Source organism: Homalodisca vitripennis, chromosome 5, assembly GCF_021130785.1.
Source record: "Homalodisca vitripennis isolate AUS2020 chromosome 5, UT_GWSS_2.1, whole genome shotgun sequence".
NCBI classification, from domain to species: domain Eukaryota; kingdom Metazoa; phylum Arthropoda; class Insecta; order Hemiptera; family Cicadellidae; genus Homalodisca; species Homalodisca vitripennis.
The window spans coordinates 30,467,745-30,483,713 of NC_060211.1; the positions used below are offsets into that span (position 1 = coordinate 30,467,745).

General features: G+C 31.5%; 1 protein-coding gene across 1 annotated transcript; it reads right to left on the reverse strand.

The window, feature by feature from the left end:
• Positions 1-10,293: 10,293 nt before the first annotated feature.
• LOC124361925 (U8-agatoxin-Ao1a-like) lies at positions 10,294-15,186 on the reverse strand. Its single transcript, XM_046815988.1, has 2 exons — positions 15,117-15,186; positions 10,294-12,901 (listed from the first exon to the last, which is right to left on the reverse strand). Exons 1-2 carry the CDS (start codon positions 15,173-15,175, stop codon positions 12,736-12,738), a joined length of 225 nt encoding a protein of 74 aa, XP_046671944.1. The 5' UTR covers positions 15,176-15,186; the 3' UTR covers positions 10,294-12,735.
• Between the last annotated feature and the right edge of the window lie 783 nt (positions 15,187-15,969).

Sequence of the window (15,969 nt, forward strand, 5' to 3'; positions counted from 1 at the left end):
TCAGTACGGCTCTTATTTGGCCAAAAAGGCAATGTTCTATTTTCTAGTATCAACACAAGTGGATACTTTCATGGACATAGAGACGGAATCCTTTTAACTTTTTACCTAAGAATTAATTAGAGTTTATTTTCTTGGACCATAAGAAACCTACATAATGTACCTATTTTCAAGTTTATAGGAACTTTCTATAAATAATTATTACACAGATGGGATATTTAGATAGAATGACTGCTTACCCTTTGACATCAAACCAATAATATCCTTCCTGAGCCAAGAGGATCCTTTGTATAGATTTCGGTCTCCAAGGCCTGTCATTTAATAGTTATTGCAAAGACCGAAAAAAGTGATAGACAAGCACATAGAAGTACTACGCTTTGAAATTTTGACGTCATAAGGACGCCATAAGGAACTTACGGTATGTACCAAGTTTTAAGTATCTTATAGGACCTTTACATCAAGAGATGTCATACAGATACACGGAAGTAAGAGCATATGGATGGAAACAGTCATGATTTCAATAAGGCAATGTTGGTTCCTTATTTTTTTTATTACAACATGATCATCGATAATAATTGCAGAGATGATGATGCTATGGATGTAAAGTGGGCAAAGATAACTCACATTATAATCCGGGTATTTTATTTATCTCTACTCTATATAGTTTTTTTCTAAAAAAGACTTATATTAGATACATGGGCGCCTTTTGGTTCCTTAATTTTGCCTCATATATTTTTAATATGTAACTTAAGTATTTATAACAACTCAACCATATTGGGCACATAAGGTAACGTCACATGTGCACACACAAAATTATTTAAATCCCTGACTCGAAGACCCAAATACTTTACCTTTACGCGTAAACATATAATGTTTTCTATAAATTAGTATATGTTTCAAAGACTAAATTCCTCTTTGTTATGATTGAGAAGCTATAAAAAATTTTCAACTATTTAATTACATCAAGCTCAGTATTCTACGTAGAAATACGAAGCCTAAGAGTACATCTAATTGTCAATATGCTTGTATATTCCCTCCAATCCTACAAGCACTTGTAAACTTTGATGATCATTGTGAACCGGCTAGGGACTTCCTAACAGTATCAATTTCCGGCCGTCTGTCCATGTGGTTGATAACGTTTGATAGAAAGGCCGTAGAGACATTAAACTCAGTATAGAGGTTATTCTTGTTACAATCAAAACCCCAATCTATTTTTAGCTTCAAAGATTCAAAAGGCTGCCCGTATATCTGTCTGTCCATCTGTTCGATAAGTCTTCATAGACAAGATCATACATACTTAAAACTTGGTACATAGGATGCTCTTTGTTCAACTAAGAACTCAACAGAGTTCTTACTATCTCTGTAAGGTTACAGAATCACAAGGATAGTCCGGATGTTCTTTAAAAGTCCGATTCATACATGTTTTATTTATTTATTCGTACATTGTGAGAAAACCTGTAACTTTTCCTTTCTTTTTCATACAAGAAAAAGTACTCTCATAAATTATAAAAACATGTTCAAAAAATCACTGTCTTTTTTAATTGACCAATAGTTTGCGAGTTTTAATTTTGTAATAATAATGTAATTTTGTATGTGAAACCAATATTTTGCTCTTCTTTTTAAGGACACTAGTGAAATAAGTTTATTGTGAAATAATTGAACACTGTACGTTAAACCAACTTCAGTAGTTTATGTCCCGTTACACCCTCGTCCAACACGGGGAGTTTGCTGTGTTTGCAAAGCTTGCTTAGCACTGGGTAAACTTTTTATGTTTTACTTCTTTCTAAAACATGTGAACTATACAACTTTTAACTTTAAAAAGATTTAATATCGCTATATCCAAATTCATATATATACATCTTGAAAGAAACATTTAACATTTTACTTATATGTACATTATTTTTTCAACTGGTAATATATTAATATATTAAATATTATAGGCATCTCCTCCTACATATTTTAGATTCCGGTAGAATGTAATACAAAAATACATGCGTATATTGTATATATTGCTAAATATACAATATACTTGTATAAATGATAACATTGAAAAGAAGAATTTTGACCAAACATGACAAGTTAGCAATGTTGTGCTCGGGAAAATACTGTTGCCACACTAAATCCATGTCATAAATTTAAGTTTCTGACTGTTCAGCAATGTTTACGTCTAAATGTTTGCATATTAACAATGCTTACATTTTGAGGAACCCATTTTTTCAGGAATGTCCTGCTTAATAGGTAGTGATATTCACGGCTATGATTTTATTGTAATATCCCTAATGATATTGATGGTAAATATCGGACATTTAGAGTGGTCGTGTGGAGATGTAAGTTTTAGTAATGGTATTACGTAAAGACAACTTAAACTGGTTGAACTCTTATTCGATATTAATCAACATTACTATTATATTCCAATATGCCTATAGTACTATTTTAGGCTTGTAAGCGTTTTCAAATTGTGAAAGGTTGATACTTTTGTTAATATTTAAAGTGTAAGAAGTGGGAATTCCTATCAAAACATTAAAAAATTAATGATAATGAAGAGTTCACTCAGACAAGAACATAAGAGGTTATGTTGTAAGATATGTTTAGATGTCAATTTTTAAATTATTGAGTACGCAGTGCTTAACTAGCAATTACTATAAAATTTAACAACAGAAATACGTACTACATACGAAATCAATGACAGATTAAAGGTAATTCATTCATCTGGAATATGACTGAAACACCAGCATGATATTATTCTTTTAAAACTTAATCAAAGGTGATTTTCCACATCCATCACCATATATTGTTTTAGTATTATTTCCCTCAATATACTCGTAAAATTAAGTACTTTATGCAAAATAATCTTTTTTTTTATTATAAAAATTTAAAGTTGAAAAACAATGACCTATTTGTCTGAATGTAGCGAATTCTGTAATTCGGGGAAAACTCTCTGTGCTGTCAGTCTCTCAGCACGATATCACAAGAACAAATTGACGTATAGGCTTCAAATTTTATTTGAACCGCGTTTTCAAAATATTTTTTGATTTACGCCAATGGATTTAGCTGACCGTCAGTGAAAATTTAACTTATTTAACTCAAGAAAATCTCAGATAAATTAATTTGCAAAACACTATAATAATATTACAGTTTTACATGTGAAATAGTGACACATGTAGCTTAATAAAATGAGCGATAAACTTTAAGTGTTTAAAACCACAGCGAGACTGTTACGAGATACGATGTTTGGTCTTCTAGAAACCAAGGTATTACCAATCTTCATTGCGATGTAATAAATCTGAAATTATTATGTAATACGTATTAAACAGCCGCCTTTAAAGTCAGCCACTTCAAGCTTGAGGTGAAAGTTAAGAAATCGGTGATAACTTGTTTAAAACAAAAATCCAGTATCTAAGGTATAGCATCTTTTAAAACAGTTTCTGAATCGACGTAGTAGTAGACTTTCTCAATATAATAGGGCCGAATAAGTTGACACTGTACCTGCGCATCTGTGGCCAAGCAGTGAGATTATAAATTAATTTATAATTGACATTGATAAATAAATGCAGTCTGATTGATGTGTTGTTATAGCTTACTTTTGATTTATTTAATGCACTCACATATGCAACACTATAACTATGATATAAAGCTTTAACTATGGGTTAAACTAGTTTGTTCAAGTATTTTTTTTAAGTGTCCTTTATATCATCTGTCTGAATATTAGTGATCATTTTTACATTGGTGATATGATTAAGCATGATAACAACGATAAAATCGCAGAAAAGATAAATTTTAAAATAATCTTAGTGCAATCATGAAATTTCACCTTGTGACAATATACCATAATGAAATGATCTTTTTAGTTAAAGGTTTGTATATAGCCTTAGCCAAGCCTCTTACAGTAAAACAGGTACATCTACTTTGCATTAGGATATAATAAACAAGATTATATAGTTTTACAACAGTGGATCCTTGGTTCTCAACCCGGGTTTTCATATTAGTTCGAAAAATATATATGTAATTGGAATAACTCAACTTATGTAACACTACATTATAAATTGAATAATGAATAATGCATATTTTCACAGTTAAAGATATAATAAAAAAATAAACATAAAACACTAAGAGATCATCTGATCCCTTTTCGAAGTAATGGTGATCAGGGGATGCAAAATAAGCAAAGATCAAACAGCAAAAGATTGAGCCTAGTGTGACAAAAAAAACATGGCATGCAGACGACGCTGTGGTGGTAAAACAAAATTAATTAATTCTTTTAAAATAAACATAAATAATTAAGAACATGGCGTAAAAGAAAACTAAAATAAATGCAATGCGTAAAACATAAAAATATATCTCACTACTCTAAAACGAATTAGTAGAAACTAAACTAACTTAATACCTTATATAAACAATCTAAAGCAGCTTCGCCATTTGATAAAGAATTTTTTAAGTATCTAAAAAAGAAATTTTATTATCACAAATCTTTCTATCACTCGGTAAGTTGTTAAAAATGCGGTCCCAAAAAGCTATACGATCTCTTAAATATGTCTTTAATAATAAATATTTTATTAGTGAATAAAATAATTCATTTTGGTACGTTTCTGTTGACAGATTGATATTAATATTTTGAAAGATGCCTTTGTGTGAGGAAAGCTACATTAGAGATGCGGCTGTGAGATTGTGTGTAGTGAGCACAAGCCCCGAGTGCAACAACACCTCATTAGTATTCACCTTGCTCTATTTTGGCATCTCTCGGCTCATTTATACCTGTTGTGGTTAAGGCTGTATTTTTAATGATCCCTTTGAAAACATAAGAGCGTCGTTTAACTTGTATTATAATAAGGTAAATAACTACTAAGAGTTCAAATAATGTTTATTCGTGTTTGTAAGAACATTTATTTTTTCATCGTCATTCGTACCAAATGTCATGTAGCTTTCGGTATAATTAACAACCTTGAATCCCCTTTTAGCAATACCTGCTTCGTCATCAACCAAGAATTTGTTTATTTCAACTAACATGTACAACTTTTATGATTATTAATAGTTTTTATAAACATGAGTGATTCTAAATAAGTTTGTCTATTACCATAAATGGCTTTCATAAAAATTAAACCCTATGATATATATTCATACTGTAAAATATTTTATTAATGCCACAAACAGATTACTTTTAAAACTCACAGTAGAATTTTTTTTAGAAATTTAGTAAACATAATATCACGAAAATGGTTATTTATTTTAAAAATACATTTAATTATAATACAAATTTATTATTTATGACATAATAAATGCGATGATATGACATTATGGCATAAATTTGGATAATAATTTTTAAATTATGCCTTAAATGTTTTACATACATTTGCACATATTTCATAAGAATTTAACTGTTTATTAAATACGTAATTTGTGTTTGAGTACGATTATTATTTGCTTACTTAAAATTTGTCATTGAAATACCGGTAAAATATACAAATAATCTACAAGTCTACAAACATAGTGTAAATTGACGTTAGACAACAATTTTATGAAAGTGCTTCTTTGTTTATGTATTTTTGAATTATTTTAGTATTAATTGTTTTTTAAATAGCATCCTTATTTACATACATTTTATGGTCTACCATTTATATTGAATCAATTAAGGTTCTTACTGGCAATAACGGAACGGGCTCTTGAATTTTTTTAAAATATCTATATACCTTGGGGGATTTTTACTATATATATATATATATATATATATATATATATATATATACTATATATATATATATATATATATATATATATAATATATATATATATATATATATACTATATATATATATATATATATCTGTCTCGTAATTTTATTTATAGGCACTTTTTGTTCAACTATATTCAATAGAATAAAGTAGTTTTCTGTATGTATTGGTAATATGGTAAATATTGGTAAATTAAATTCAAAATATAAAAAAATGCTTGATTTTGTAATTTCTGTTAAAATTCCATAATCCTATGGAACTATAAAGACTAAGAGTAAAACGTTTTTAAATAATCTAAGTCATTTCAGGTTTACGTTAGGTCCAGGTTATTTGGTTCAGTAGTTTCTATTGGAACTCAAAGAATATTGGGGCGGAAGAAGAAGGGGCTTCTCCCTGAGCACATATGAGAGAAAATAAATTCCTCCGGAACATCTTTCGTGGCCTTTGGTTTATTAGTTTTTATTGGAGAGAAGTTTTGTGAAGTTATTGGCTAAACTTTAGCGAAGCTTATCACGTGTGGGGTTGGAAAAAATTCACTTCTGAAATCGCACGTTCTACCGAAAACGAATCTATTAACTAGAAATTGTGCATGAAGCTTGAAGGTTTCGGTTATATATGAAGAAAGCTGAGTTAAATTATGGTATATGTCACTCCTTGGGATTTGATTGAGAGTTAACGAGTATTTTTCTGTTGGTCTCATGGATAACCATGATGGTATGGAAAATAGATCGTTAAATAAAGAATAAAGAAATTCAGTATACTCCTGCAGTTTTACCAATTATGTAAATCTATCACTCTACTTTCTGTCCGAATAAAGTTAGAAGATATTTTAACTAAATAAATCACAACAGCTAGTTCTAAGAATGTTTACTTGCGACAACTGTAGTTTTTAATAATTTTTATTTTTAACCCTGAGTTGGTACAGTATATTGAGGCCCTATCCCGGTGGTGCCACAATCATGAGCTCATTGTTTCTAAATGTTGGAGTAGTAATATTGCTTTTTAAAGGTTAAAATTTATGGAGAAACTCTAGCTGGAAGGAACCTCACTCCTTAATCTTTCTTTGAGTGTCAGCTAAATTAGTTCCAGAAACGTTTTAAAGCAATGAAAAAGAATTTAGTGGTGAGTTCTGTGTAACTTGTGGATATTGAGAAATTGTAATATTGATGCACCTAATATATTTTACTATTTTCGTAAACGGTTAGGAGAGCATTTTAATTTGTTCAATGTATGACGAAAAGATTATAGTGAACTGTATAGTTGATTAAGTATTGGAATGATACCAATAACATATGTATTATTATCTCCTAATTCAATGTCGTACAATTCCTTGATATATATTATAAATGCACTCTTACCATTCCATAAAGCTTATCTCTAGATAACACAAATGTACTTACTCTTACATGTTGTCTTGCACAGTCGTTTCTTTTGGCGCAGGCTTTGTAGGACGTGTAGTTTGCATATGTTGCATGTATGTTTTACAGGACGTACAGATACAGTGTATTGGGTAAGGCTTGGTGTTTGTGCAGAATATGAAGGGATTACGAAGTGTTCATACTTTGATTTCTAGAAGTTTCTATTCCGAGAAGCATTTATTTGGTCAATTAAGAATATTGCAAGAATCCCTCTCAGCTTAAGCTCCTGCCCCATTTTACAAGGCCTAACAATTTTTGCCATGGAAAAATTGCTATTGATCAACTTTACACGGTCTATGGGATAATTTTAAATATTCCTGGTATAATATTTAGCATAGTATTATTAGAAATCTGTTCATTGCCTAAGACTGCACTACACTGTTAACATCATCTCTTAACGAAACAATTTCACAATACTAATTGTATTTTTACAACACAAAATCAACAAAAATGCTAATCTGAAAGAATTTTAATAAGGGTAAGCCTTGACTTAGGAAGGAAGTTTATGTTTATATTTTACTGCCATTGAGCAGTTCAATTACAGGAAATCTACGTATTTAGCATTTAAAAACCCCAAAACGTTTGCATACTTTATACAAAAATATGTTTACTAAGGTAAACATTAGTTGCTTGCCCTCTAAAAGTAATTAAGTTGACCCAAATAGTAGATGCATTTATGAAGTCTGCTGGCGTAAAATGTAATGCTTGGTTTATAATCAGTGTTCCGAAGACTTAATTATTTGTTGTGAGTCGCTAATGAATTTTGGGAATGGAATTGAAAATTTAGAATATCCCATTCAAGGAGAAAAATAATATTTTCAGAAGCTATATATTTTTAGAGATATTCTTTAATTTATCTTTTCGGGTTGTAGTATAATTTTTTTGTAGTTGTAATTATAATGCACTAAACAACTTTTTGATATCCAGAGTTAACTACACAAATTCATGAACTTGGATCCTCTCCAATTATTCTTGAGTTGTCTTAAATACTTTGAAGGGTTTGTTGTATTATTATGTTCGAGTGAAGATACCCACTCGGCACGGATCAAAAGGAGGATGATTGGCTACAACTCGGAGAGAAGGGTGACTTCTGACCATCAAGCTATTGGTAACACTTGAGTCTGGATTGCAGTTCTTAAAAGGCACAGTTAAATTGTGGAGGCCGATGGAAACAACCCTGTAAAGCTGGTGAGTAAGTCTCTTTACAAGCACAGCTGATGAAGTGGTCAAGTCCGTTGATAGTATATTGACTTATATGTTACTAATTACAACTTCTACCCGATATTGTTTCCCATCTGTTTCAAATAGTAACAACTACTATTGCTTACCAGTTAGGACTGAATTTATTATCTTATTATTGACGAATTCCTGGATTGAAGATCTCAAAGTCTGATCCAGTCTTGATTTCTGAAGGGGACCCCTGAGTTTTAGTTTACCATAACCAATACTGTAACAGGTAATTTTGCGTTTTAATCCAAAAAAGTAACGGTTCGTATTATATTTATTCATACTAAAATTTGAGTTCATAAATTTAAGTTAATTTCCATATTTATAGTTAATTTTGACAATGAATGTTTTTCTTCATTATAACATCTTTTTAACATCTTGGAGTGGGCCTTGTCCCCTTCCTTTGATCTGCCACTGAGAGACGTACTTTTACCCTCCAAATCTTACATCTAATACCCATGACTTATTTTAACATCTTAGTTCAACTACCAGTGAATATGTTCAACTTACTCCGAGTCTCTTCTTGGAGATGGTTTGCAATATTCTGCTTTGGACAGTTTCAACATGCAGGGTGTTCCAGAAATCTGTACCATTATTTGAATTATTAGTTTTGTGGGAAAAACAAATATACGTATCATACTGCAGATATTGTCCCGTGTATTTAGTCACTCTAACGGGCACCATTCTACTTATCGCGTATTATTGTTTTGCTTATAACCCAATCTTAAAATATATAATTTTAAAATGTCTCTTACAGCTTTATCATAATAAAAGGAATAACACTTAAAAGAAAATATCTTATTATTTCGAATTTCTATATTAACATAATGGTGATTTATAATATTCCACAAAAAATAACTTCTTCCATAAAGAACATTTTTTGACTTCGATGCATTTTTGCTGCTCTCTCCCTTATGCTGCTCGATAAGATCCTTGCACAAGCCAGTGGCCCACTTGGAGAAAGGGCGGATCAAGGCTAAAATATATCGGCCTCTTAAAAAAATTAAAGTTATGGAAAACTGCCTGTACATCAGTAGTTTTGTTAACTGGTGTGTAACCATCTGATTATAATAGACAATGTTTGTTATATCTATAACAACAACGAAAGAAAACCAATTATTATATTTACTATTAATCCTAATTTTAAGAGGGCAATAGCTTTTTTATTTCGTAGAGGCCGATGCGTTCGTGTTGAAGAGGAAAAATGTAACCTGCTACAAAAATTTGGCAACAATTTTGTACCAAAAGTGTCTAATCTCGTTTTGTCATAAATGATGTATTGTTATGAGATTCTTATAATTATTCGTACAAAATTTGGTATAATGATGCTCTTTTTAGTTATTGCTGTCTTTATAGTTTATTGGGAGTGTCGATCATCTAGTGGTCTAAGACGTTGGACTATGGGTCTGAGTTACAGATAGCGCAGGTTCAAATCCTGTCTGTAGCCGAAGCACTTTTTATCAGCATAATCGACCATGCTGACCATGCTGACCATGTATCGACTCTCCCCTTTATTCTGCTTGATAGGATCCTCACACAGGCCAGTGGCTCATGAGGATGAACGGAATAAGACTTAAAAGGGATCGGTCTCTCTTTAAAAAAAAAAATACTAATACTATTTTAATTACTATAATTTTAGTTTTGAATTTTAGAGTACATGTTATTGTAGTTTTAACTAAATATTGTAAAGGTATAACCAGACTTTCAAATTGATAAAACTAATGATTTATAATAAAAATATATAATAAACAAAATGTACCCTGTATGATTTAAAACGATGTTGCGTTGTAGCATTACTACTGTGCCATATAGATGTTTTTGACATAAAAAACGCATTGAAATAATATTACCAAGCTCTGAAACACCCTGTAACATTAAGTACATTCAATCGATTGTTATAAACAAGGTTAATAAATGAAAAACCATTTTGCTTACACTTATTTTATTAATTTTGTTAGGCCATTTAACTTCGATTGACCTGGAATATACTTGTGTTCAATATAAATTACAAATCTTTCCTTAAAGATGATTTTGTAATAATTAATAACATCACACCTGTAACATCATGATGTTCTCAACGGTGCAACGTTTATTTAAAGATACAACTTATGCGTGTACTCACGGTTCTGTACATTTACGATGGTCTAAAATATAAGGTGACATACCATCTCTGAAAATGTTTACAAAAGTTTAACTTCAAAAGTAAAGTAAGCATAAATACTTATTTTGCTCTAAAATATGTTCTGAAAAGTCATGGGTTAAGAAACTGTTACTAAAATTTCAGTTACAAAATATAATCTACATTACACTATTTACTTTACATTGTAACAAAATATATCGATAAAGTCTTTAAATATTGTCTGTTTCACAAACAAAGTTCATCAGCTTCAAGTTCCTGAATGAAATATAAAGAAGGAAGATAACGTTTTTACTAATGGTATTTACAATAACAATTAAAAATGTATTGGAATCATTGCAGACATTATTTTAAAACGTTATATGTAAATATAGTGTTAGTATGCATTTTATTTTAAGTGACAAATTCACAATTTATAATCTTTTTTATCTCAATGTCTAATTTAATTGAAAGCTAGTGTGATAAATTCGCAATAAATTATAAAATCTCCAATATTATAATGCATTAATATAAACTATTAATTAATTTATTAATTGATGAAAGTTATAGTCTATGCCCTTACTTTCCATTTGAGACTTCTATCATTTAGTGTGGTGTTGGGATCGACCACACTACAACGCCAAGGTAAACGTTTATCACACGTTCAGAGGTTAACCCCCTAAAAATCTCTTTCGAAGTGAATTTAAAATCATTTTGTTAAGAAAATTTGTAATTTTTATTAATTTGACATTACAAAGCTTCTTTTAGCTACGATAAATATTTCATAAGTATTAAACATTGACAATTTTTAGTTTTATTAAAATATAACGTAACATTTAACTGGAACCGGTATTATGTTTTTTAATGCCATTACATGTGTGACCAAAATATTTATTAGATATCCATTATCATATAAAAATCTTCTTTAATGTTCATATTCGTAATGAAGTTTTTTTTAGTTTACTTTTCATTAAAACCCAAATTTGAGTCATCTTTAAAATAAATACATTTGGCAGCCAAGACGAGATAGTCCGCTGCATTTCAAATCCCACATTTCCCTATTGAAAAGTAAGGGTGAACAAACTATAATTTTGGGTAAATATTTTTATGTTTTATGCATTTAATTATTTCTAAAATAAATAACTAGCGAAAATGTGTTATACCTATTTATTATCTCGTATTTTATACCATTAAACTACTTTAAGAGTATCCACTGTGCCTGTGATATTAAATTATGTATATAAACGAACAGAAAATTTGTGTACGCATAACAAGTTTTATTCATTTATTGAAAAAAAATTTCTTCAATTGGGTAATTTTTATAAATGTATACTTTTGATAGTTTAATAATTCTTTTTGTGTGTATTATAAGCTTTAGAAACACATATTCATGCCTTGCTAGGAATGTACAGGTAGGGTTGTTTTGTTTACAACGATATAATCAGCAGGTATATAATGGATAATATCAAGATTACATTTTATATATAAATATTTTTGCTTAATATACAAGAACAACACTAACCTCATACTTGGGAGGATACAATATACTATTTTACAGCCCACATGTCATAACACTGCAGTTTTAACCATATAATGTTTACATTAAACAGCATTTGAAATTTTACAATGAGCAAATGTTGCTTATTTTATGAAACACCCGTATTTTGTTTTGAAAAGAAACAGAGAAAACATCTTTTGTCATTCTGCAAGTTTTATATTTTAAACACTTATTGTTCAATAATCCCTTGATTTATAAATTAGCTAGAAGTTTCTCTTCCATAAATATTGGATAAGAGAAGAAAAATAAAGTACTAATAATTTGTTTTAATTTTACAATTAAAATGAATCAAAACGTTAAAATACTTATAACCAATACAGAGCAACGTAAATTTTATGAAATCTTACAATACTTCAAATTTTTTTTTTAATTCATTAATTCAATTGTGCTGTCAGTTATGGGAAGTTAGCAACCTACTTGATTACTAAAACGTTAATGTTTAATTGATTAAATGCTTCCTAATATTAGTAACATGATACTAAAACAACGAATTACACTGAAAGATAGTAAGGAATGCATGGTGAAAATATACTAAATTGATTTTAATTTACTATTTTTCACTCTCCAAGGCAAATATTCAATTTTTTAATATTCTAAGTTGCAAGTACAGACAGTTAAAACAAAACCACTTTATAAATACTGTCCAGCTCCGTCAGAATGGGAAGGGGTGGTTGAGTGGCGAGGAGAAGGTGTTTACTTGCCCCACTTCTGGAACAGCCCCTTGCGTTGACACCGACAGTTCGCACCCCAGAGGTTGCAGCGGCAGGAACTGTTGTAGCAGCAGTCGTTGGGTCTATGGTCGCAGTTTCCTCCACGCCTCACACACGCCCTTCTGTAAAGGTAGATCAGAGAAGAACGCCTGCAAAAATCATTAGAATCCATCCAGAAAGCGTCTTACAACTACTGTTATCATACGAGGTGTGATAATTGGGGTTCGAGATTGGGGACAATCAAACTGTACCTTAACAAAAAAGGTCACTATAATTTTGACCAACACATCCATGCAACACACACGTAATTAGGTAGTATGTTCTAGTAGTAGTAGATGTGTGAGACATTCGTGACTTTTTCAAGTAATCTATACTATGTATTCGTTATCTATTTTACTTCTAGCAGACTACCACAATTATTGTATGCCAGACAAAATGCAAAAATAGATTTGGCTACAAAGGTAACTTCCTGAAGAAGTTTTCAAAAAGGATTGGCGATCTCTTTTCTAGTGAAACAAAATTGTTTTTGCACTCATGTTCATCGTCAAAAAAACAACAATACCTAATATGTATTATTTAAATACACGTATGACTAAGTGTATGGTATGATACGACAGATAAACCATTCTTTCATACTCAATTGATAAAAAAACTAATTGAAAGATCCCTTAGATCAAATTTGAGCAACTAGACCAGATAAGTTCAAAGTGGTTTGTAGTCTACTATTTTTAAAAAACTTGAAATTGACTAGTACTATGCTTTCTGACGTTCTGCTAAGACACAAACAGGCTGTATCGTGCGACACCAAGACGCAATAGATGTAGACCTGTTGGGCCGAGCGTAGCTGCTGTACGATCTGAACGTCTTCCCGCAACGTCACTTTTCAGGGATAACTTCCTGGCTGCAACAACCACTCAATGTTATCAAAACACAAAGAGTTTGTGCGTACGACACAAAGACTCAATAAACGTAGACCTGTTGGGCCGAGCACAGCAGCTACAGGATCTAGATATCTTTATGTAGTGTCACTTTTCTTGGATAACTTCCAGGCTGCAAAAACCACTCAGTGTTATCAAAACACAAAGAGCTTGTAACGTACGACACCAAGACGCAATAGAGGTAGATCTGTTGGGCCGAGCACAGCTTTTATAGAATCTAGAAATCTTTCTGTAGCGTCACTTTTCTGGGATAACTTCCAGGCTGCAAAACCACTCAGTTTTATCAAAACACAAAGAGCTTGTAACGTACGACACCAAGACGCAATAGACGTAGACCTGTTGGGCCGGGCACAGTTGTTGTAGGATCTGAACGTCTTCCCACAGCGTCACTTGGGATAACTTCCAAACTGAAACAACCGCTCAATGTTATCAAAACACAACAGAAGTTGTAACGTGCGACACGAAGACGTAACAGAAGTAGACATGTTGGGCCGAGTACAGCTGCTATAACATCTACGTATGATATAGAGCCTAGACGTGAGAATGTTGGGCCGATCGTAGCTGCTATATGACATCTCTCCGCAGCATTACTAAATTCCTGCATTGATGCTAAATTATTAGCTGTAACACACCCCCATGCTGTGGAATTAAACATATAGGATCGAGCGTAATTTTTTTAGGTTTTTTTCAATATTTTGTCACTTCTGTAGTCGTTCCCTAGACTGCAAAAACTCGTAAACAGCATAATAACAACACACTCAGGAACTGAAACTGTACATTTTATTTTTTTATGTCCACTGTTTATCATTCTAAATGTATTCCAATCTCACACACAGTGCATTTCAAATGTTTAAATATTAATTAAAGTATAACTTTATATCGTAGTAATCTTTTGGTATTCCTTCCACCTACCATCATACTTAGCCTACTAATTGAGTTGTTACCCATTAAACGGTTTCTTAATATATCAAGAAATAATCGTTGCAAATGTATTTCATATCCTTATTTACTTTATTTCTTGTACAGATTTAACTTGAGATCAATTTTATGTAAAATGATTTTGTGAATTTTAATCAATGATTATATAATAAAAGATATTACGGAATTAACGGACAAACGTAAAATTTTTCAATGTATATATTACAAAACATCGACATTTTATATAAATAAATCACATTTAGTGTCTGGAATAGCAGCAAAAAATTATGTACTTTCCAAAAGTAGATTTGAATTTATACAATGAAAGTTGTGTTTTGTATCACATGAATAAACAACTTGTTTTGCGGTAGACTCATAGTTCGTGTATGGTAACTTTTGATCCAAGTGAGTCGCTGGGACAGACGTGAACTGTTTATGTTTATCACACCTCGTAGCCTATATACCACACCGTGCAGAGATAGAAAGATTCCTGCGAGAGACCACCTACTTCTGTGCCGTCTGTAGTAACCTGTCCAGGTCATTGTCCGTAGGGTATTCCTCCAGCATAGACTCATCTGCAACAACAGAAACATTCGTTAACCGTCTACTCGAATCTATAGTATTATTTCTATATCGTGAATAATTACATATAAATATTGTCTATACTGTATAAGTATAAATTCAAGCAACGAATACATAGTCATTATTATTTTTTTACCTCTTAAAATTAACCGTTTGTACAAGTTATTGTTAGTATTTTTATTAATGACTTACTAACTACAACCTAGGAATACAAAATGAGGTTGCATTCGAAATGTAAAGACTACATCCTAATGGTGTTATAGATGCGAAGTGCCATTGTTTGTTTGTTTTGCTTTCACGCGTATTGAACCTATTGTACTGAAATTTTACATGGACATTCTTATAGTCCCTGTGATAAATATAGGCCTATTTTCGAAAATCCCTTTGGTTTACGCCCCACTGGTCTTTCCCGTAGCTAAAATCCCATCTTGGGCTCTAAAGTTGTGAAATATAAATTGAAAGAGCCTGTCAAATATAATATAAATGTGAAACGTTGTTTTATGACCAGCACAATTATATTTTTAACTCGCCTTCGGCTCCGCCCCAGGCCCCCAAATTAAGTGCCTTAAATTCGGGGATAAGAGGGATTTGGTGATTGGTAAAATTCGGACATGAGGTCATAGCAGGAAATTCCCAGGGGGGGAGTTAAAGTTACCTGTGGGTAATACATCAGGCGGTTTAATTTACTCAGTTGGTTATCTTTTAACACCAGGAAATTGCGGGGGGAGGGTTAATGTTACCGGGGGGTTAACGACACACCCCAGGCTCCCCCTTTCGGG